The sequence below is a fragment of the Micromys minutus genome (genome assembly GCF_963924665.1).
Source record: "Micromys minutus genome assembly, chromosome: 1".
In the NCBI taxonomy this organism is placed as follows: Eukaryota; Metazoa; Chordata; class Mammalia; order Rodentia; family Muridae; genus Micromys; species Micromys minutus.
This window is the reverse complement of record NC_137969.1, coordinates 156335979-156356909: the sequence shown is the minus strand read 5'-3', so window position 1 is coordinate 156356909 and position 20931 is coordinate 156335979. Positions and strand designations below refer to the sequence as shown.

At 47.0% G+C, this 20931-nt stretch overlaps 2 protein-coding genes across 4 annotated transcripts; one reads left to right on the top strand and one right to left on the bottom strand.

Moving 5' to 3' along the window:
* Window positions 1-3908: 3908 nt before the first annotated feature.
* SLC5A6 (solute carrier family 5 member 6) lies at window positions 3909-14652 on the bottom strand. Of its 2 annotated transcripts, none has more exons than XM_080928706.1 (17): window positions 14514-14652; window positions 11844-11909; window positions 10274-10781; window positions 9909-9974; window positions 9573-9624; window positions 8967-9034; window positions 8594-8748; window positions 8123-8263; window positions 7864-7993; window positions 7247-7335; window positions 6836-6948; window positions 6483-6550; window positions 5783-5869; window positions 5474-5652; window positions 5183-5286; window positions 4873-4988; window positions 3909-4705 (listed from the first exon to the last, which is right to left on the bottom strand). In XM_080928706.1, the coding sequence occupies exons 3-17, from the start codon at window positions 10661-10663 to the stop codon at window positions 4559-4561; spliced, it is 1905 nt and encodes a 634-aa protein (XP_080784832.1). In that variant the 5' UTR covers window positions 10664-10781; window positions 11844-11909; window positions 14514-14652; the 3' UTR covers window positions 3909-4558. The 2 variants fall into 2 exon arrangements, with proteins under 2 accessions (XP_080784832.1, XP_080784833.1); XM_080928707.1 differs by having other exon boundaries at window positions 11844-11878; window positions 14514-14626.
* Window positions 14653-15499: 847 nt separating this feature from the next.
* On the top strand, window positions 15500-20855 carry ATRAID (all-trans retinoic acid induced differentiation factor). Of its 2 annotated transcripts, none has more exons than XM_080920437.1 (7): window positions 15500-15619; window positions 16252-16370; window positions 19056-19127; window positions 19326-19397; window positions 19655-19776; window positions 20420-20517; window positions 20718-20855. In XM_080920437.1, the coding sequence occupies exons 1-7, from the start codon at window positions 15521-15523 to the stop codon at window positions 20820-20822; spliced, it is 687 nt and encodes a 228-aa protein (XP_080776563.1). In that variant the 5' UTR covers window positions 15500-15520; the 3' UTR covers window positions 20823-20855. The 2 variants fall into 2 exon arrangements, with proteins under 2 accessions (XP_080776563.1, XP_080776564.1); XM_080920438.1 differs by lacking the exon at window positions 15500-15619 and adding an exon at window positions 15656-16078.
* Window positions 20856-20931: the final 76 nt, after the last annotated feature.

Genomic DNA, 20931 nt, shown 5'->3' with positions numbered 1-20931 from the left:
TTAAACAGCCACAGGTAGCTATGAATATCTTATAAGGGATGGATTATTATAGGACAATTTGTCTTATCTAGGTGAGCAGTTTATACCAACATCAATTGGCTCTGAGATTATTGTGTGGATGTTTTGTGGAGTAGGAATTTATTGATATAATCTGATTGATAACTTACAATCCTCAAGCATTGTGATTTTACCAGGTTGCTGGGAATGTAGCCAGAGTTCAGGGTAGTGAGCCAGCCGGGTGAGCGGCCTCTGCTGGGACCAGAGACTAGCTGGTGGCAGACTGGTATGGAAACTGGGAACTTAGCAAGTCCGGTGGAGACATTCTGCTTCTCTTTATTAATACTTACTGCTACATACACCTGCTTCTGCCTCCTAAGTGCTGAGATTAAAAGTGTGCACCAACATGTCCAGCTTTGGGGGTTTTGTTGTTGTTGTTGGCTTGTTTGTTTTTTGGTTACCAATGGTATTAAGAGACTAAAAATCTAGAACATAAAGTGCTTATTGTTATTGGAGTGCCACTGTTCCAAGGTGCTCTGAACAGTTACTTTTACTGTTTATTCATTTCTATGTGTATATAGCACATACCAACATCCCCTGTTCCAATTCATTGCCATCACACCTGCATTTATTTATTTATTTATTTACTTACTTATTTATTAATAGAGTCTCACGTAGCCCACACTGGCCTCAAACTCATCTTATAGCTGATGGTTATGTCAAAATGTATGCATTATTATTATTATTATTTGTATAGGAGTGTTCTGCCTACATGTGCATATCTGATCTGGAAGAGGCCAGAAGAGAGCATCAGATCACGTGGGAATAGACTTACAGATGGCTCTTGGTTCAAGGCCAGCCTGGTCTACAAAGAGAGCTCCAGGACAAACAGGGCTGTTACACAGAGGAAAACCTGTCTTAAACCTCACCTTCCCCCCAAAAGAAAAAAGGGAGGCAGCAATCGTTGGTTACATGACACCCCCTAACCCCCACCCCAGTCAACTCTGCCCTATCCTCCGGCATCCCCACCTGGCTAAAGTTGATTTCTATTTACTTGCTGTTTACAAGAAAGGCTGACTCCCTCCAAAATCACTGTGATCCAGAGGGAGAAACTCATACTGTGACTGGTAATAAAATCTTTAGAGTCCCTAAGTCTTATGGGCCTAACCAGCTCTCCTTGGTTAATGGTAATCAGTCATGTTACATGCAGGGCTTCACCTAGGCCTTACAACTAAGGACCCTCCTGCATTGTCCCAGAATCCCATGCCAGGTTCAACTACTGGCATCTCACAGTTAGTCAATTTATTTTCAGATATATTAATCTATATTTGCCTGGAAGATTAAACAAAAACCCATAGGACTCAAAACTTAGAAGAAACTGAGGACTAGCCAGGTATGGTGTGTGCCTTTAATCCAGCACTCAGGAGGCAGGGGCAGCCAGATCTCTGAGTTTGAGGCCAGACTGGTCTACAGAGTGAGTTCCAGGATAGTGAGAGCTACACAGTGAGACCCTGCCTCAAAAACAACAACAAAGAAACCAAGGACCTAGGAACCAGGAGGTTAAAGTTAAAGTGAGATCCAGGTTACATCATCATTGCCCACATCCTCCTTCAGATGGTACCCTGGTAATCTACCTCCATCTATCTGAGTCCCTTTGACCATCCTCCAAGGCATGAAAGTTTGCAAGATGGGCCTTGCCTTCATAATGGGCATTGCCTCTCTTTAAGATTCAAAGTACAGTACGAAAGGGAGTGGGCAGAGATGTCAGGGTTCACGCTGAGGTCCGCTAAGGGAAAACTTCCTGGGACAGAACGGGGACTGAGACTGCTCAGTGGTTAAGAGTGCTTGCTCCTCTTACAAGGCTGAGTTCATCCTCATGGACCGTCTGGAACTCCAGTTCCAGGGGATCTGACGCCCCCTTCTGACCTTGGTGGGCACTGATTATGTGTTCCGTACACTCATACACATAAAATAAAGCTTACAGAGCAGAACCTGGTCTCAAGGAGAGACATACCATTTTAATTTGTCCTGTTTACAAGGCCATATACTATTGTCCCCCCCCTTAACGGTTAATCTGACTGGTCCTGTCACCTGACCAGGAAACACCTCATAAGATTTATCTGAGGACAAGTTGAGAATCATCCCCTCAATGAGATAATACATACACCTTACAGATTTTCAATAACCCTCCCTGTTCTGAATTCTAACTCAAAAACATAACTTTTCCCTTTTTCCTTCTTTCCTGGATATCAGCCAAAATCCTAAGCACACTTGCCCTGTTACTTTGGACATTCCTTTTCTGAAGTCCACTCTCCGCTTTCGACATTTTCTTTCATTTCTTTCCTTCTTAGTCTTTTTATGTATGAGTATTTTCCCTGCATATTTGAGTACCACAGACATATCTGGTACCCACACAGATCAGAAAAGAAAATCAACCCCCCAAGAACTGAGTTACAGATGGCCGTGAGCCATCATGCAGGTATGGACCACTGAATCCAAGTCCTCTGCAAGATCATAAGCATTCTTACCCAGAACAACCTCTCCAGCCCTTTGAAGGCAGGGAGTAACTGGAGTCTATTTGGGCATTATCCTTGTTCTTCCACAATACTAGCCAAGACAGCAGGAGAGAGTGAAGGGTGACTCAAAGTTACACATCTACAGTCCAGTCACTTGGATGATGAAGCAAGAGGATCATGTCACCACCAGATTTGTAGCCAGTTTAGGGAACAATGAGACCTAATTCCTGTTTTGAGCTAAGGTTTTGTGTCTGAACATTCAGAAGTTGAGTTCTCTACCCCTGTCAAGACTGCTTCCTGATCTTGGAACACTGTATTAGACAATGTTCTGTAAAGAATGCTCCAATAGTCCCTGATTGGGTAATAAAAAGCTGAGGACAGTGACTGGGCAGAAGAAAGAGGAAGGCGGGACTAGAGATGAAGTAGAAAGTCTCAGGTAGGGACCATGAAAAGAAAAGAGATTGCCATGAGGTAGGATGGACCATGAGCACATGGCCAAAGGAAGTCTGCACTGAAGGACACACGAAACAGCAAGTCTATTGACAAGTGATGGGGCATTTATCTGGTTAATTTCCTAGCTGGGTTAGAACAGCTCAGAACCTGCATAACAGTGTCAGCTGCTTGCAAATACAATGCCAGATTTTTTTTTTCTTTTATTTGGGAGCTAAACAGGAAAGAATGGGGTGGAACCCCCCCATAAAATACCATTAATATCCTTGTGTCCCCAAATTTCTGACATCACAGATATGCCTCCACTACATTTACATGTGTTTGATTACATGACATAGGAGATCTTAGGATTAGAGGTCAACTTTCAAGAGCCACTGACTGGCCTACACTGTACTTTAGCCAAAACTTGGAGTGGATATTGAGACACAAAGTAAGTCCTGATCTGAGCTGCACGGGGCATGGGAGAGCAGCTGAGCTGTAGCTGAACCCTCAGACCTGCCTGGCCCCATGTCTCTATGGAGACCCTGAGAATGTGTGTACAGCTGCTCTGAAGAGCAGGATGGGGCCAAGCAGGGGAAGAGGCTAAGAATGGCCAGCACAGGTAATATCAATTTCCCAAGTTAATATTCTTTCTCTAGCCTCAAAAGTAAAATGTCAAAGCAGTTCTTGCATTGACAACTGAGACTGGTGGGTGATAGGATGAGATTGCTTCAAGAATAGCCCTAACTCTGCCCTGCCCCCTCCAGCCACCTGCAGAAACTGCAGGCCACAAGTCCTCTGCCTCAGTAGACAAAAATCGCTGACACAGAGATTTTATCTTCACCAGGGGACAGGTGGTTACTTGAAGGAACACAGAGGCCAGACATCAGGTCTAATGGCTATTTTTATTCCCTAGGAACAAAATGCATGAGGAGGAAACTCCCAAAGGAAATAATAGTTGCGCAGATGACAGAATGGCACCAGGGTGGCCTACCTCAGGAGTTCAGAGGATAGCACACAGCATAAGGGGTCCTGGTGAGGGCCGTCTATGTAGAAAACTTCCTGCCTCTACACCAAGTAGATGTAACTGTCTATGGTATGTCTATACCAAAGCCTCCCTCTCACAAATCGAGGTAGGTAAGAACAAGAGGGAACTTGAGTATTACAGAGAACCTGAAGGACCACAGGGGTCCATACTGGCTTGAAATAATCCAGATCGAGGGCATCGCCAGAGGCCCAAGGACTTAATGCTAGAGCTGGTCAATCTTGCCAAACCAGGCCCCGGGGCAGTTGTAAGAAATGCTGTTCCTATTCACCCTTAAAGAACCCTGGTTACTTAATCAAAAGCCACCCTTTTCTTGGTGCATTCACTTATTTCCCCATGCGTGATGTGATTCTGTACCTTGCAAACCTGATCCTAAGAGAAGATTGGCAAGGGATAAAGAAAAACTGTCTCGCCCTTGCATGCAACAGCGTCCATGGAGGTGAAACATTAAAGATCAAGGTCCTTTGCTGTGGGTTAGGTCATCCACCCCAGTGCTGCAGAACACATGTAGTGACTCATCTCTGCACCATAAAATAGCCTCTGGCTGCTGCTCTGCAGTGACAAGTTCCCATCACAGGGAGGTCTCTTGGACAACGTAGGTAGGGCTGCATGGCTGGTGGACAAGGCCATCTTCAGCCATCCTCTCTTTGTCTCTGCTGTCCTGCAGCACTCCATTCCTCGTCTTCTCTGGAAACAGGTTGGGGACCACAGGGATATCCTGGGGAACACAAAGAGCAGGTGAGGGTGGGCAAAGGCAGGTGGAGCAAAGCTGAGACTGTCCACTTCGGTCCTTCCCAGGAGGGAGCCAGGCAGGCCAAGTGAGGGTCACAGGGTGATCACAGCAGGCACAAACAGTGGAATGGTTGCACGTGACACAAGTCTCACCTGGCTGTGACTTCTCCAGCAAAGCCGCTTCTGACAGGATAAGGGCAGGAGTGCGAGGAGCTTTGGCAACACAGGGTAAATGGTGTCAGGGTTCAGGGACCGGCCCCGCATTCCCCCTGAAGGCAAATGTGCTTGTCAGTGAGAATCCTTTAGAGCCTCTCCCTGTACCAAACTCCCAGTCCTCCAGCCCACACTGATGTCAGCAGGGAAGACTGGCTGCTACTAAGTCCCCCACAGGCAGGGTCCCACCTCCCCACAGACTAAAAAGAACCCCAGTCCCTCTCCCTGTGTGGCAATCCCATTCCCTCACCGGTGAGCAGACTGACAATCAGGCCCACTACAATGACTGTGGTGGAGTTGTGTGCACTGTACCATAAATAGGACAGGGAATAGAACTGCTGCAGTCCTGTGGGCCTGGGAGGAGAGTAAGGACAGTAAGCAGTGCTTTCACAGGGCATTCTTTGAGCCACCCACCCACAAAGTCTCAGAACCCAACCTAACCCTGCTACAGCCTATAGTAACCCATCCCTTAGCGAGGTCCCCATAAAATCTCTCAAAACTGAGCTACTACCCAAGGAGAAAGAGAGTAGCCCCGCCTCACTTGGACAGGGTAGAAGGCATCAGGGTGGTCACAGTGGCGACAGTTAGATTGCTGGGCAGGAAGGAGCTGGATCCATTGAGGGCAGGGGACGCTGCGGCAGAACTTATCCGGCTTACTATGCTCCCAATGCCGATCCAGAAGGCCATGGTGAGTCCCATCAACAGGCCTACGATGGCACCCTGCCCATAAACACAGTCAACTCTATTATAGGCCAGCCACAAACCTTCACACCAGTCCCCAGAGCTCCTGCTGAAGGTCCCAGCAGCCCAGTTCTATCCACATGCATGTCCAGGGATTCAGATAACTCACAAGAGGGTTGGCACATGGAAAGAACATCCCAAGGCAGAAGAGTCCCAGCAGCGGCCCTCCAACCATGCCGAAGATACTGAGTGCGGCCTGGGGTTGACGGAAAGAGAACACACAGCTCAGACTCCTGCCTCCATGTCCTGTCAGCAGATGCTGTGGAGGTGTACTCTGGGTGTGACTCTGAGCTCTAGGTCTGATACTGGGGCTTTTGGTCACTTTGAGTTACTGTTAAAGACGGTCTAGCTAAGAATTTATGGGGCTAGTGAGCTAGATAGCTCAGGGGATAAATGTAGTTGCTATTAAGATTCACCCTGAATTCAACGTCCAGGACCTACGTGGTACAAGGAGAGAACCAGCTCCCAAAGCTGCTCTTTCCTCCACTCGGGCACTTGCATGGAAGTATACAGAGGAAAAATAAATAAATGAAATTGTCTTTAGTTTTGAGTTGGTTTGTTGTTGTTGTTGCCCTGGTTGTCCTGGAATTTGCTCTGTAGACCAGGCTGGCCTTGAGGTTAGAGATCCATTGGTCTCTGCCTTCCAAGGGCTGGGATTAAAGGTATGCACCACCACGCCCAACTTAAATGCAGTAATTTTTTTTTTGAAAGGCAAATTTCTGTCCCTTTCAAAACAGCTGTCTTCATTTTTTGTCTCTTATAAATCCCCCCATTCCCTGCCAAGAATTTTTCTCTTCTTCAGTCATTACCTGGAGCACTGATCCCAGATGAGAGGAAATATAGGCCATTCCCAGGCAAACTATCCCATAGGCAAAGGCTGCGGAGGAAAAGAGGAGGAAATAAACTGATGTGAGTAAACAAGGAGAGGACTACAACCCTCCAAGGAAACTACCACTTCTGAGGCCCAGAAAGACCCCAGGGCACTGTCCTCAGAGATCCAGACCCTATGCACTCCCGCTCTCCCTAGCAAGCAACACATGATGGGGGTGAAGGCTGTGCTCATGAGGCATGTGCTGAGCCCAGGACAGACATACTCTATAGAAGACCGATGGCAGTGGTCAGGGGGCATGTCAGAATGAACAATACTTAGCAGTAATACTACCAAGGCTTCGAGACAGCATGATGGCCCGGGTTTCAGTCAACTGAGGGAACCAGGGTTGGATCAAGTCTTCCATCGTGACAGTTGCCAGCGAATTAAATGCAGAGGATATAGTGCTGAAAGGGAGGAAGAGATAGAGTTCTGTTAGGTCTGAGAGCCAAAAAAGGCGGGACTCTACAGAGGGCTTAGAGGCAAAGGTAAGAAACCACCCTTCCCATAGCCCAGGCTACCTCAGAGGTTTGAAGGCAAGCCTTTTCTGATGAAAGTATAGATTTGATCAAGTAGATGACCGATACTGTCAAACGAAAGCAAGTCTTGGGAGAGGCTAAACTGTGCCCTGCCATTCAAAACAGATGGGCATACTGTTCCAGCGGGCAGTATACCACGTCCAGGACAAGCTGTAGAAATTAGTACCTGAGAGATCCACTGAAGAGGCAGGCAACAAAGAGCCCAGGCAGCCCTGGCATGTCTTTCAGGAGGTCCATCACAAAATAGAGGACTAACTGCCAAGTAGAGCAGAGTACACTCAGAGATGCCACCCCTGCTTTCTGTGTGGAGAAGCCCCTAGACATGCCCTTGCCGATCCAGAGCCTGGGTGCATCAGGAAGGGGAGCCAGACATGAAGGCATCTGCCTCAAGCAGGGAGAAAATGGACTCTGAAGCAAACTACACAGCCCATCCAATACTAACTCTGATGAGCAGTGTGACCTCAGCATGCTGCCTACATCACCAAGCCCGTCTCCTGTCAAGTGAGGCTGTTGGGAGCTTAGATGAGAACAGACATGCAACTGTTTCCAATAGAACATGTGGTACAGTGGTGGTGGGGTTGGTATCACTTGGTCCCACCCACCAAATGGGGTGAACACTGACATGTTAAGGACTGGAATATGACATGCTAGACAGCAGGGACCTCAGGATAGCTAAGAATTATTCATTTTTTTTTTTTTTCAATTCAGCCACACAAATACTCTGCTTAGTGACCCAGACTGGCTTCTCAAGAGCACAGGAAGGAGCAAGAGAGGCCTTCTCACCTGGTCAGGGGCTGCTTGCTCTTGCTGAGGGCTCATACCATATTCCTTATAATAGGCAAACATGACCAGACCAATGAGGCAGCTCATGCAGAGGACCACTTGCTGGCAAGGGAACACTGCATAGCAGGAACTGCAAAAGACCAGTGCCAAAAGAGAGATCTTCAATAAAGGAGTGAGAACCCTGGACCCTACCCCATCCCATTGCCTTTAGGGAACCCCTCCTACACCCTTGTTCCAACACTTCCATCCCTGCACTCACAGCACAGCAGCCTTCTCTGAGCGGGAACTGAGGTAGCGCTGCACCTGAGCCTGATTCACTCCATACAAGGAGAGCATCATGAAGACACCTCCAAAGGCCAAAGTCCAGAAAGTATGACGTACAAAGGGGTTGGGATCCAGCCTGCAACAAATACTACCTGGTCACTGCCACAGCCAAGATGCCTCTTTCTGGTGAGAGGTCAGTGCAGAATAGAACAGAGAATAACATAAGGAAAGGAGCCAGGAGATGGCTCGGTAGTTAGAGAGAAGATTCGATTTCTCCAACCCTAGCCTCAACTCAAGCATGCATCCAGGCAATATCCAGGCTTTCTATAAGCACCAGCCAGGCACCCACCTTTCTCCTTGTTTGGTATTACCTGCTCTCTGCTTACTAAAAAAGAAAAAAGGCCTGAGACAAGGCTCTGCAGACCCTAGGTGCCACAGATACAAGATAGGGGAAGCACATACTTACTCAATCCCAGAGATGAGGTCATGCTGGGACGCTACATCCCACACATGCCCTAAGCCACCCACTCTGGCTGCTCCTACAATGATAACCACCAGCTGCCCTAGGAACATGACCAGCGTTTGGAACACATCTGTCCAGATGACAGCCTTCAGCCCACCCTGCAGAGAAAAGGCAGCACATCTGTCACAAATGTCAACCCAACCAGAACATTATAGTACCCAGAAAGCTCCTGAACCATCCCTGAAACAGTGGACTGTATACTTCACCCTCGCTCCACCCTGCCCTCCCTGAAACTTCGTCCCCCTTCATGTCTAAGCTGTCCCTTCTCTTCCTTCTCCCATCTTCTTGCCATTACTCCAGGAATTACTGAAATTACCAGTGCAGTGTAGATGTTGCAGACAATTCCTAGGGCCAGCACTGACAGCCACAGATCAAATCCAGTCACTGTAAACAGAAAAGTCATACTCCTATCTCTGCAAGCTCTTCCAGAGAAGCCCTGGTAAGGGAAGCTATTCAGAGACAAGCCAGCTGTGGTGCTGCACATCTTTAATCCCAGCATTCTGGGAGGCAGAAACATGTGGATCTCTGGAAGTCTATAGCCTGGTCTATATAGCAGGGGCCAGCACAGTTAGGGCCACATCTGTCACAAAGCCAAACAAATAAACAAACACACACCTATACAAGAAGCAATTAGTCATTAAAGACGACATAAGTCATTCTTCAAAGTAAAGCAAAGCATTTTCAGAGCTCCACTAAAGTACTGATGAATTAGTTAAGGTGTGGCATGGTAATATTTGCTCAGCTTCTGACTGAGGTGAACCAAATCTACCTCTCCCCCTCCGCTAGAGACTGAGCCTAGAGCCCAGTCAATGGGCCAACTCTCTCAAGGTCAGATTGTTTGCTGCACTCCACCTTCTGTCTGCCCTTCCTAAGGGCATTTTACCAGTCTACTAAGACCAAGACAGGGACTAGGACTCCTCACCTGCATTGAGGGCCAAGGAAGGTGCGTAGAGAGCAACTCCCATGTAGATCACCTGGAGGATGTGGGAAAGAACATGAAGAGCTGCAGACGAAAAGACAGTAACTCCAAGGCTTCTTTCCCTTCACCTGGGCTCACTTCCCTAACCTCTCCCAAAACCTGGCCTGCATCACTGTCACACCCATAGTGGATAGTCCCCATCAGGGACTTGCCCACATTGTCACTCATAGGAATTTTAATCCTGTGAATTTGAGAGCAGAGAGAGCTCCACCCACTTCTGAAGGCCTGAGTTCAGCTCCCCCTCCACCCCAGGCTCAGTTCCCATTAAATTCCACTTACCATCTGAAAGATGAAGGTCACAGTCCCACAGATCCGAACTGCTTTATTGAAGCGGAGCTCCAGATACTACAAGTACAAAGAATTTATGTATTTAAGGCATGGTATTTCTGGACTCCAGCCCTCAGAATACATAACCTCTTCCCTCAAGAGGCCTACTAACACAAAGGACTAGATATCTAAAACATACTCTGGACCCCCCCCCCCCCGTGTGGTGCCCTCCTGCCCCTCCCCCAGCTTAACTCCTAGGAAGAAGTGAGAAACTCAGTTATTCTTTACGTGGACACGTGTCCAGGGTCACAGACCTCCCTTGTGTTCTTCATCCCCTTCTCCATTCCCATGCTGGGAAGTCACCCTTTTCTGTTTACCTCATAGGCGCTGGTAAGATGCAGGCGGTAGAAGACGGGGATGAAGACATGAGCAGGAATCAGTAGCCCCAGGAAGTAGGAGCACCCCAGGAACCAATACTGGGTTCCAAACCGGTAGATCTCAGCTGGTCCTCCCAAGATGGCAACGGCTGACTGGAACGTGGCCAGCAAGGACAGTGCCACAGGAAGGCAGCCCATTTTGCGGTCTGCCATCAGCAGCTCACCAACTGTATGGCGGCCCCAGCCTCGGCATGCATGGTAGAGCCCAATGACAAGGGAGAGGACCAGCAACAGTCCAAACACCACATAGTCCACAACGGAAAAGGAGGAGACCGTCCTGCTGGTGTCTGACGTTGTATGGAAGGGAGTTGCTGTGCTCGCCACACTCATCCTCACGGTGCCTATGCTTTGCAGGACTTGGTACTCCTGGGCTGAGCTGTCACCTAGCTGGTTCCCCGCTCAGTCTCACAGTGTTCCTCTTCCACCCAGTGACATGATCCAGGGGGAGCTGTAAGAATTTCTCTCTCAGTCAAGCCTACCCCGCCCTCATGGCTGCCCACCCATAGGTTTTGGACATGTTATGGTCAGACTCAGACCAGCCAGCCACCACAGAGGTGAATACCTAGAAGGTGTGGGTGAGTCTATCAGACGTCAGGGAGGGAGCAGCAGGACCAAGGCAGACAGCAGACAGCAACTTGGCCAGGACCTTTGAGTATGCATCCATGAAATACGAGACCTTTTTTAGGGTCTCCACCCAAGAAGTAATATAAAAATCAACTCTAGCCTAATTTTCTTCATATAACATCCAGCTTCCATTTGCAGGCACAGACCCAGTCACTACAATGTACTGAGCCAGCAGAGCCCAGCCTGGCGCCACAGCCCAGCAGGGAAGAAATGGAGACTAATAACAGCAGGTTTCCCTGTCCTTCTTGGCCTTATTCACCTCCCTGAGGTGTCATCCTGTTAACACTGACTAGTGAGCTCACCTATCAGTCTCAAGCCCCATTCAGACCACCAGTAGGCCAATCATTCTGTGCCCTTCTCTCTTTTGGGATTAAAGGCATATGCCACCACTGCCCAGATGAACCCGTTTCTTAATATCCCCACTATCAGAGAAACCCTACCGCTCTACCTCAGCTCCTGCTAGACACAGCAGTAGGAGCTGATCTGGTCAGAGTGACACAGACCGGGGCTGGAGAGAAGTTCAGTGTTTAAGAGTACTTACTCTTGTAGAGGACCCAGGTTCTAGTCCCACCATCCACATAGCAGTTCACATCATTTGTGGGTATCTGATACCCTCTTATGGCCTCTGTGGCATTAGGCATACATGTGGTACACAGATATACATGCAGACAAAACACCCACATACATAACAGACAAGGTGATGGATGAGCTCTAAAGCAGCCAAAGGATTCAAAGTTAGGATTCCATGGCCTCTGGAAAAGACAGCCAGAGAAAGGGGAACAGTGCACAGCAGAGAGAGAGAGAGAGAGAGAGAGAGAGAGAGAGAGAGAGAGAGACAGAGAGAGGGGGGGGGGGGGGTCCCATATTGCTGGGATCAGACACGTACCTGGAGAAGCAATCCCTGTTCAGAGGCGGAGCTGCCTGGAGAAGTAGAGGCAGATCCTGTAAGTCACTTAGGAGAGATCAAGAAGTCAAGTCAGGAGAGCACAGATGCTATTTGTTCTGGGCTCATCACGGAACCAAGTGCTAGGCTCCAAATGGTCCATATCACCCTATGACCCCCAACTCTACAAGTTTCAGAATGGAGGACAGAGAGCTCACATTCAACAGCATTCCTAACTGGATTAGGCTCTCAGCCTAAATCGCTCCTGGCACCCTGTGTGCTGGACAGAGTTAGAAAGGAGTTGCCTAGAGAAGACTGAAAGTCGCTTTCCTAACTCTACACACACACACAAAAACTGTAACTAAGAATATGCCACAATCCTTAAATCACTTATAGCCTTCTCATTTCACACAGAAGCTCACTCAAGTTATCTTCCCTCCTCCCCCCTAGTCATTTTCCTCCCCTCCGGCCCCCGTAGTCATTTTCCAGGCAGTGCTTCCCAAGCTGGCTTAGAGATGTACAGCTACTACCAGGCTTTGATCTTCATACTTAGTGTCAAGTCTTTGACCTACTGAACTATCTTCTCAGCCTCCCAAGGAATCCTTCTAATAGCACAAATGTCATAGGCAGCATAAGAACCCAGGCCTAGGGACTCCTCATCCATTCTCCTAAGTATATGGTCCCATAGGTGATGTACCTGGAGAAACAAACCCCTAGAAGTACTCACTGGCATGAAGGGGGACACTAGAGAATGCTGTGCATTTAGATAGCCTAACATTCTCTTGAGTATCTACCATGTGAGCCAGCAGTTAAGTGCCTTTATTGTTACTAACTTACAAATTCTCCATTTCAAGGATGCCAGCCATACCCTAGATCCTATCTAGTACCTTCTCTAGGCAAATTCCTAACTTATAGTAGCCTAAGGTAGGATGGTAGAAAAGACTATAGCTCTATGTCTTATCTATTATAGGTTACTACATTGAGACCCCACCTTTCCAAACTCAAACACCCCCCTTCTAAGTTCTATAAACTTATTTGACTTTGTTTCGTGTGTTGGTTGCTTCAGAATCTATCCCAACCTCCTTCGTAAGAATGCAGGGTATTTCACCTGCAATCTGTCTCAGAGCCTCTCTACAGAACCTGTGAGAGTCTGGTTTTTGTTTTTTTGAGGAAGGATCTCATCATGTAGTCTTATCTGGCCCAGAACTCACAATGTAGACCATGCTAGTCTTAAACTCAAGGCTTACATCACCACACAGGAAGAAGAACATCATAGGGGCTGAAGAGATAGCTCAGAGGTTCAAGAAGTTCCAGCTGCTCTGTTTTGGTTGCAAACCCCTACACCAGTAAACTTGAAGCCACCTGTAACTCCAGCTGTCACACTGCTCCCTCACACCAGCACTCACAGGCACAGGCACACAACTAATAAGAATTTTTCACAGGTAATTCACCAGTGGTCCAACCTCACTATTCCCAAGACTAAGAAAGGAGCAGAGTGCTGACTGTAGTCAGTCATTCATGGAACAGTGTAGATTTCAACTAATCTGGTGACAGATTAATACATCCTGCCCACCAGGAGACCCAGGTATCTTCTGAACTGTATTCAAACACACTTAGATACATACTGCCTAGTTGGCAAGGTGCAGTTCCCACTGACTAAACCTGAACTGTAAGTCTCACAGGACAAAGAAAAGGTCTGAACTTTGGCCACCTGTTCTAGTGTCTCTAGATCAAGGATCCTAAGGGGCGCTCTGGCTTCACCTAAAGACGCCCCAGGCCTTCATCTATTGCAACACCTTGAATTTCCTTTCTTTGGCAACAGTCACTGTGATGAAGGATAGACTATAAGGGAAGTGACAAACACCTTTAATCCTGGCACTTGGAGGCAGAAGCAGGGGATCTCTGAGTTCAAGGTCAGCCTAGTCTACAAAGTGAATACCAGGACAGCCAGGTAAATTGTCTGGAGAAAGCAAAACAAAATAAAGAAAAAAAAAGTTCTATAGACTAATCCTAGCACACAGGTGGCAGAGACAGGCAGATCTCTATGAGTTCCAGGCCAACCAGAACTACTTGGTAAGACCCTGTCTCAAAATAAAAACACCATGGGACCAGGGGTAGGTCCAGGTACTGAATGGGTTCTTCTGCTTCTGGAGTTTCCTGATTATCTGCATGAGGTACATAGAAGCCTCTAGGGTAGAGGAAGAAGAGGTAACCAGACAGGAAAATGCCAATCCAGAAGTAACACAACCTTCATTTCACATGATCCAATTCTAGGAAAAGAAGAGTAGCTCTCTAAAAAGTCCACCAATTCATATCTACGGACATGTCTTTCAAAAAGTCTCGAATTAACTGGATTTAAGTGCAGTGAAAGGCACTAAGGTTTGTAGGTTTGTTTCTTGTAGTACTGGGGACAAGACTAAACTAGAAAAGCACAGAGCTAAATCCTCACTCTCTTCCCCCTTTGAAATATATGGGAACACCTGCAGGGCCAACTGCCACCAAATGTCTAGGGCTTAAAATTCCTCAAGATCTAAATGGTCTTTCTCACTAAAACAAGATATCCCAGCAGCTAAACGTATTGATAAATGTAAATTCAGGATTTCCAGGCAGATACCTGGAGCATGTAGAAAGGAAGCATAGACAGATTAACGGAGATTAGTTGTCATTAGTTACCTTTTGAGGAGTCACCCAGAGCAATACTGTCCCCTCACGCGTGATGGGTCTCTCCCAGCGAGTGCCCTTCCAGTCAGAACTGCGGCCGCTCTGCGGAAGCGCTACCTTCCTTGCGTCGGTGGTTCAGCCAGGGCTACCAAAGTTCCTTCGTTCTTTCCGAAACCAGCAGTGGTTTTTTCCTCCACTGGCAAGGCAAAAAACATGAGTTAAAGGAAGCCTCTTTCCCGCTTCGCGTCCTTGCCCGGGCTGTGGAACACTACGCAACATTAAGGTGAAGGGTTCCCGGGCTCGTGTCCTCCTGCCAGGGTTTGCCCTTCGCTCTCCGATCTTCACTCCTTCCTCACACTTACCCGTTTCTCGCTTCTCTCCACACTTGGCGAACCCACCACTTAGCGCTAGTATTTAAGACCTTCCCCAAAGCCCACGCTCACCCCGTCCCGCCCCTCTCAGCCCGCCTCTCCCGCCCCGAGGCGACTAAACGCAGCTCCGGCTCAGCCCAATCCCCGCCTCGCCCGACCCACTGTACACCCGCTCGACCCACCTTCGAGATCTCCACACGTGGGTAGCTGGCCCGCGGGCCAGCCCGACCCGACTCGCAGCGCCTGGCTTGGTGACAGCTGGATCCCGCCTCCCGCCCACCCCGGTCGCCGCGCCGCCATATTTACTAAGGGCGGATGAAGCTGCCCCGGCGTCCGCACCGGGCTGAGAGAACTTGCAGTAGCTCAAAGTAACTAAGCGCTACAGGAAGAATGGAGAGATGGTGGATCTGTCCACCAGGAACAAGCGCAGGAGAGCGCGGACATGAGCCCAGAATTCCGCGAGCAGCTCGAGCCCTCGGGCAAAGCATGCGGCGCTCTAAGGCACGTGCAAGGGCCGAACCATGCCACGCCCCAGAGTGACAGGATTTGGAAGCTAAGCCTCGCCTCAAGGCAGAGGCGTGACGTGCTGGGGGCGGAGCCTCGCGCTCAGCTCTCGCGAGCTGTCAAGAAGCTTGAAAGCAGTGGAAAATGGCGTCTCGGGAGCCAAGGAGTTTTGTGAGCCCAATACCTTGGGCGGTTGCCCTGCTCCTTGTTCTGTGCATGGAAAGAGCCCTGGCTCTACCTGAGGTACAGAAGAAAGCTTGAGATCCGGCTGAAGAAGATTGCTGGTCGTCAGCCTTGAGTCGAGCTCGCCCGCCGGTGTCTGTCCCTTTGGCCAGTCCGAAGCTCAGATTTTGCCCCTGAAGCTTCCCCTTTGCCCTGTACCTGCAGAGATCGTGCTCCCGAGTTTTCACCTAGTGCTGGCTACTTGGCTACTAGCACTTTCGCCCTGCCCACATTCAGAGACCTTTGAAATTTGATCTCCTTGCTTTTGAATAACTTTAAATTGTTCTTCCCGCTCCAGAGTCCCATGGTTCTGCCAGCTATCATGGCACGACTGATTGTGATGCTCGAGTATGCTGTGTACCTGCAGCCCTTTAACACTTGCTAAAGCATGCCTGTCAGGTGGAGAAGTCTCTGGAGAGGACATAATATAGTCATGTAATGATTCTCAAACACAAGGATCTCCGTGCACGAACTCGTACAGTACGCTGGTGCCGGGTTGTCAGGGAAAGAAATCGTTTGTTTATAAAAGGCACCTTTCCGCTTTGCATTATGGGGATTCTGAAAAGGCTACCGACACTCTTGATCCTTGTTTGTTCTTTTTTTTTCTTTCTTTCTTTCTGGAGTCTTAATCAGGTTTCTTTTCTCTTCTGCAGATATGCACCCGTTGTCCGGGAGGTGTGCACAATTCGTCCAGAGTAGCTGCTTACTGTGAGGATACATCGAAGCTAATACAGGCCCGATGCTGTCTGAATCAGAAGGGCACCATCTTGGGGTGAGAGAGAAGAAGACATCCTTGGATATTCAAAAAGAGTTTCCAGACTGGAATCTACAGGCTTGCCTTGTTGGCTGTGGGGATAAATATTAGTACCTAACTGGAGGTCTTTAATGCTTGATTCTAAAACGTTTAAATTTGATGCTATATTTTTTTTATAGGTAAAGGATCTTTTGGGTTTTTCCCCCCCTGGATGACAAGTCATAGTTTTTTGCCATTTTATAGACTTTTGCGGCATCATTTTAAAATAGTTTATTAGGTTCTCGTATTTTTTACTAAAATACTTAAATTTTTACTCATTTGTTTTTAAGTGTGTGTTTGTGTGTGTGTGTGTGTGTGTGTGTCTGTCTGTCTGTGTGTATCCTGTCTGCACTTGAGTCTTTGATCCTCCTGGAGCTAGAATGATAGGTGGTTGTGGGATGCCCAGTGTGGGTGCTGGGAGCTGAACTCAGGTCTTCTACAAGCAATACTCACTTATCTTTTTTTTTTTTTTTTTTTTTTTTAATTGTTCTGGGGACTAGGGGATGAACCTAAGACCTTGTGCAAGCTACATTTTTTTGGATTAGCTTTTTTTTTTATGTTGTTTGGGTTTTTTGTTTTGTTTGTTTTTGTTTTTGAGACAGAGTCTTGCTATATAATCCTGGCTATCCTGGTACTATGTAGCACAGGCTGGCCTCAAACTCATATCATTCCTGTTACAGCCTCCCAAATACTAGGATTACAGGAGTGACCCATCATATCTGACTCTTTCCAGTATTTTGACACATGATCTCACTAAATTGCCCACACTGACCATGAACTTGTCATCCTCCTGCCTCAGCTTCCTGAGTAGCTGGGATTACGGGCTTGCAACCAGGCCATATGCTGAGTTATATATTTTATAATGTTATGATTTTTGTACTTTGTAGGCACTCAGCAAATGAAAAAATAATGTGTTGAAGTCCTTTTGGTTTGGTTGGCGTTTTTCCTTCTTTTTTTTTCTTCTTTTTAAAGATTTTTTTTAAAAGTTTTTATGTGAGTACACTGTCGCTGTCTGCAGACACACCGGAAGAGGGCATCGGTTCCCATTACAGATGGTTGTGAGCCACTGCGTGGTTGGCTGGGAATTGAACTCAGGACCTTTGGAGGAGCAGTCAGTGTAACAGCTGAGCCGTCTCTCCAGCCCTTGTTTGGATTTTTAAGATAGGATTTTTATGTGTAGCCCTGGATGTCCTGAAACTCTTTCTATAAACTAGGCTAGCCTTAAACTCAGAGATCCGCCTGCCTCTGCCTCCCAAGTTCTGTGATTAAAGGTGTATGCCAGTACCTGGCTTGAAGGCCTTAAATCCTTAATGTATAGGCATTTATAATTACCTGTGATAGAAAATCTACTTGGGAAAAACTTAAGTGATTTGCCTTGGTTTTTTTGTTTGTTTGTTTTGTTTTGTTGTTTTAAAAACCTCTGTGGCTGGACCTGGTATGCATATGTAATTTTAGTACTTGGAAGTGAGTATCAAGAGTCCAAGGTAACCCTCAGTTACTTAGTAAATTTGAGACTAGTTTGAGTTACACTGAGACCTTGTCTCAAAAAGAAATGATCTCTGTGGGAATGCTAATCATTATCTCTAATCCCAACATTTGAGAAGCTGGAGCTGGAGGATTCTCACTAAGTTGAGACTGACACAGACTGTTTCAATGTCAGCCCGGTGTGGTTGCACACACCTTTGATCCCAGCACTCAGGAGCAGAGGAAGGCAGATCTCTGAATTTGAGCCTAGACTTATCTACAAAGTGAGTTCCAAGACAGCTGGGTCTACACTGAGAAACCCTGTCTCAAAAACAAAACAAAACAAAATCTGTCTGAGGCTTGGTGATAGAGGACTTGCCTCAAATGCACAAAGCCCTGGGTTCAATCCAGTAACAACAATAACTTCTGAGTGTAAGAATTTCAGTATGAGGACTGGAGACATGGCTCAGTGGTTAGAGCACCGACTGCTCTTCTAGAGGTCCTGAGTTCAATTCCCAGCAACCACATGGTGGCTCATAGCCATCTATAATAGGATCTGATGCCCTCTTCTGGTGTGTCTGAAGACACAATATACTCAGTATAAATTCTTATACTGAAGAATTTCCATGTAAGACCTACTAATCCTGGAGGGAAAAAAAAGCCCACAAGGTTTCTTCCCATATTTGCACAATGCATTAGCTATACTGATTAGGACCCGGGGCTGGAGAGATGGCTTGGTTGTTAAGAGCACTGACTACTCTTCCAGAGGTCCTGAGTTCAAATCCCAACAACCCCATGGTAGCTCACAATCATCTGTAATAGAACTGGATGCCCTCTTCTGCTGTGTCTGAAGAGGGCTACAGCATATTCATGTCAATAAAATAAATAAATGTTAAACAAATAACAAAAAACCGTGTGACCCAATAGAAGTTCCTGTTGCTGATTGAAATGCTCCATCAGTACTGATCAGCTCAGGGTCCATAATTTTATATGTGTTTGCAGTGTTGCTTTTGAGAATGAGCTTGAGTTTTAGGTAAATTAAGATGTCTACATGCAGCCAGGGCTAACTAGATGGGTTAATACATGATTACAATATTTACTACCATAGCCTCAATCTTGAACATAAAGATACTCCATCAATATTAGCTTAAGTAGGGGGTGAAAAAGGCATAGTTAACACTGATTACTCTGTTTTTTCAGGCTAGATCTTCAGAACTGCTCCCTGAAGGATCCTGGTCCAGACCTTGTTCACGCCCATACTGCTATCATTGTGTAAGTGCTGACAGTCTTCCTGCCCAGAGATAAATACACATGCTGAGGGGAAGTACCTCTGAAGAGGGTGGATTCATATTAGCATCTAACCTTGTACAATGGAGGAGGGTAAAGAATGGACTGATAGCCCAGGACAGCATGTATAAAGGCTAATAGTAGGCTTTTCCAAACAGAGTCCTAACGATATGTACTTTGCAGAGACCTTCAAGCAAATCCTCTCAAGTATGATTTGGCCAACACCTTCCGTGGATTTACTCAGCTGCAGACTCTGTGAGTAATAGAGTAAGGGAGAGAGTACCGAAGTGCTAAGTGCTCAGCAATACGAGAGCTGCCACTGCCATGGGCATGGTTGTGCACGTGTGTGTGTGTGTGTGTGTGTGGCACACGAATGCACGTTTAAGTGTATATGTGCTTGTGTGTTAGGGATTGAACCCATGGCTTTGCATGTTGTTGAATGTTTGTTCTACTACCAAGTTATACCCCAACCTCTTTGGCTGTGCATTTATGATCATGTGTGTTGTCTTCAGGATACTACCTCAAGATGTCCCCTGTCCTGGAGGTATTAATGCCTGGGACAATGTTACCTCTTTCACAGACAAGCGAATTTGCCAAGGGCAAAAGGACCTTTGCAATAGCACTGGAAGCCCAGGTATGCTTTAGCATGGCCACCTCACTGGGGAGTGCTTTCTTTCTTTCCAAAGGGCAGTTATTCTATACTTTAGAAAAGTAAAGCTGCTACAGTGTCTTTTTGTTTCTATTCCCCTGAAAAGGTCTTAATTATTGTTGTTGTTGTATTCTGATTATTTATTCTTCTATATTGGTTATTGTTGTTGTTTTGATACAGACTCTCTCTGTATAACTCTCTGGCTGCCCTGGAACTCACTCTGCAGTCCAGGCTGGCCTTAAACTCACAAAGATACTCATGTCTTTGCTGGGATTAAAGGCCTGAGCTTTTCTTCTATTGTTTCTTTTTGTTTTTATTTTCTGAGACAGAGTTTCTCTCTGTATTCCTAGCTGATCTGGAACTTGCTATTTACACGCAAACTCACAGAGAATGGCTTGCCATGCCTCCCAGATGCTGGGATTTAGGTGTTTACCACCATGCCTGGCTTTTCCCTCTACTTTTGACTTACAAATAATTAAGAATCTAAGCGGATTTTTTTTTTAAAAAAGCACCTAATGAGATCTAGTGATATCTTCCCATACAAGTACCAATCATCTCCAACCCTGTTTAACTTCTGAGATCAGAGGAGATTGGCTCTTCAGTGCCTGATTTTTTCTCTGGTTCCCAGAAATGTGTCCTGAGAATGGATCTTGTGCATCTGACGGTCCCGGTCTTTTGCAGTGTGTTTGTACCGATGGTTTCCACGGATACAAGTGTATGAGGCAGGTGAGGAACTGCACCTTACAGAAATAAAAGAATGCATTAGGCAAGAATGTCTCAGAAAGAGATACAAGAGGAACAGGTGTGGGTGGGAAACAAAGGAAATGCCCAAATGAGGGGATTAATGACTGAGAAAGAACAGATGTTAGAAAGAGGCCCTTGGTATCTACACCGTTGTGACTTACCTGTTTGCTAATTATTCACAGGGTTCATTTCCACTGCTGATGTTCTTTGGGATTCTGGGATCCACTACGCTAGCCCTCTCTATTCTACTTTGGGGGACCCAGCGCCGGAAGGCCAAGGCTTCATGAACCACACAAGACTTCCAGCTCTAGTGACTGAGCACCCTGATCGATCGAGTCTGGGCCGCGTCGCAGCCAGAAAGATTAACTGACAAACAGTACTGGCCAGTGAGCAGAC

What these genes read in the sequence shown, in the direction of transcription:
- SLC5A6 (XM_080928706.1), bottom strand. Translation starts at nt 10,663, where the DNA reads ATGAGTGTGGCGAGCACAGCAACTCCCTTCCATACAACGTCAGACACC. An exon ending in TGACCTTCATCTTTCAGATG is followed by an intron (nt 9,625 to 9,908) that starts GTAAGTGGAATT and finishes CACATCCTCCAG; the next exon opens with GTGATCTACATGGGAGTTGC. An exon ending in AGCAAGCAGCCCCTGACCAG is followed by an intron (nt 7,336 to 7,863) that starts GTGAGAAGGCCT and finishes TCTACTTGGCAG; the next exon opens with TTAGTCCTCTATTTTGTGAT.
- ATRAID (XM_080920437.1), top strand. Translation starts at nt 15,521, where the DNA reads ATGGCGTCTCGGGAGCCAAGGAGTTTTGTGAGCCCAATACCTTGGGCG. An exon ending in CAGAAGGGCACCATCTTGGG is followed by an intron (nt 16,371 to 19,055) that starts GTGAGAGAGAAG and finishes CTGTTTTTTCAG; the next exon opens with GCTAGATCTTCAGAACTGCT. An exon ending in CAATAGCACTGGAAGCCCAG is followed by an intron (nt 19,777 to 20,419) that starts GTATGCTTTAGC and finishes TCTGGTTCCCAG; the next exon opens with AAATGTGTCCTGAGAATGGA.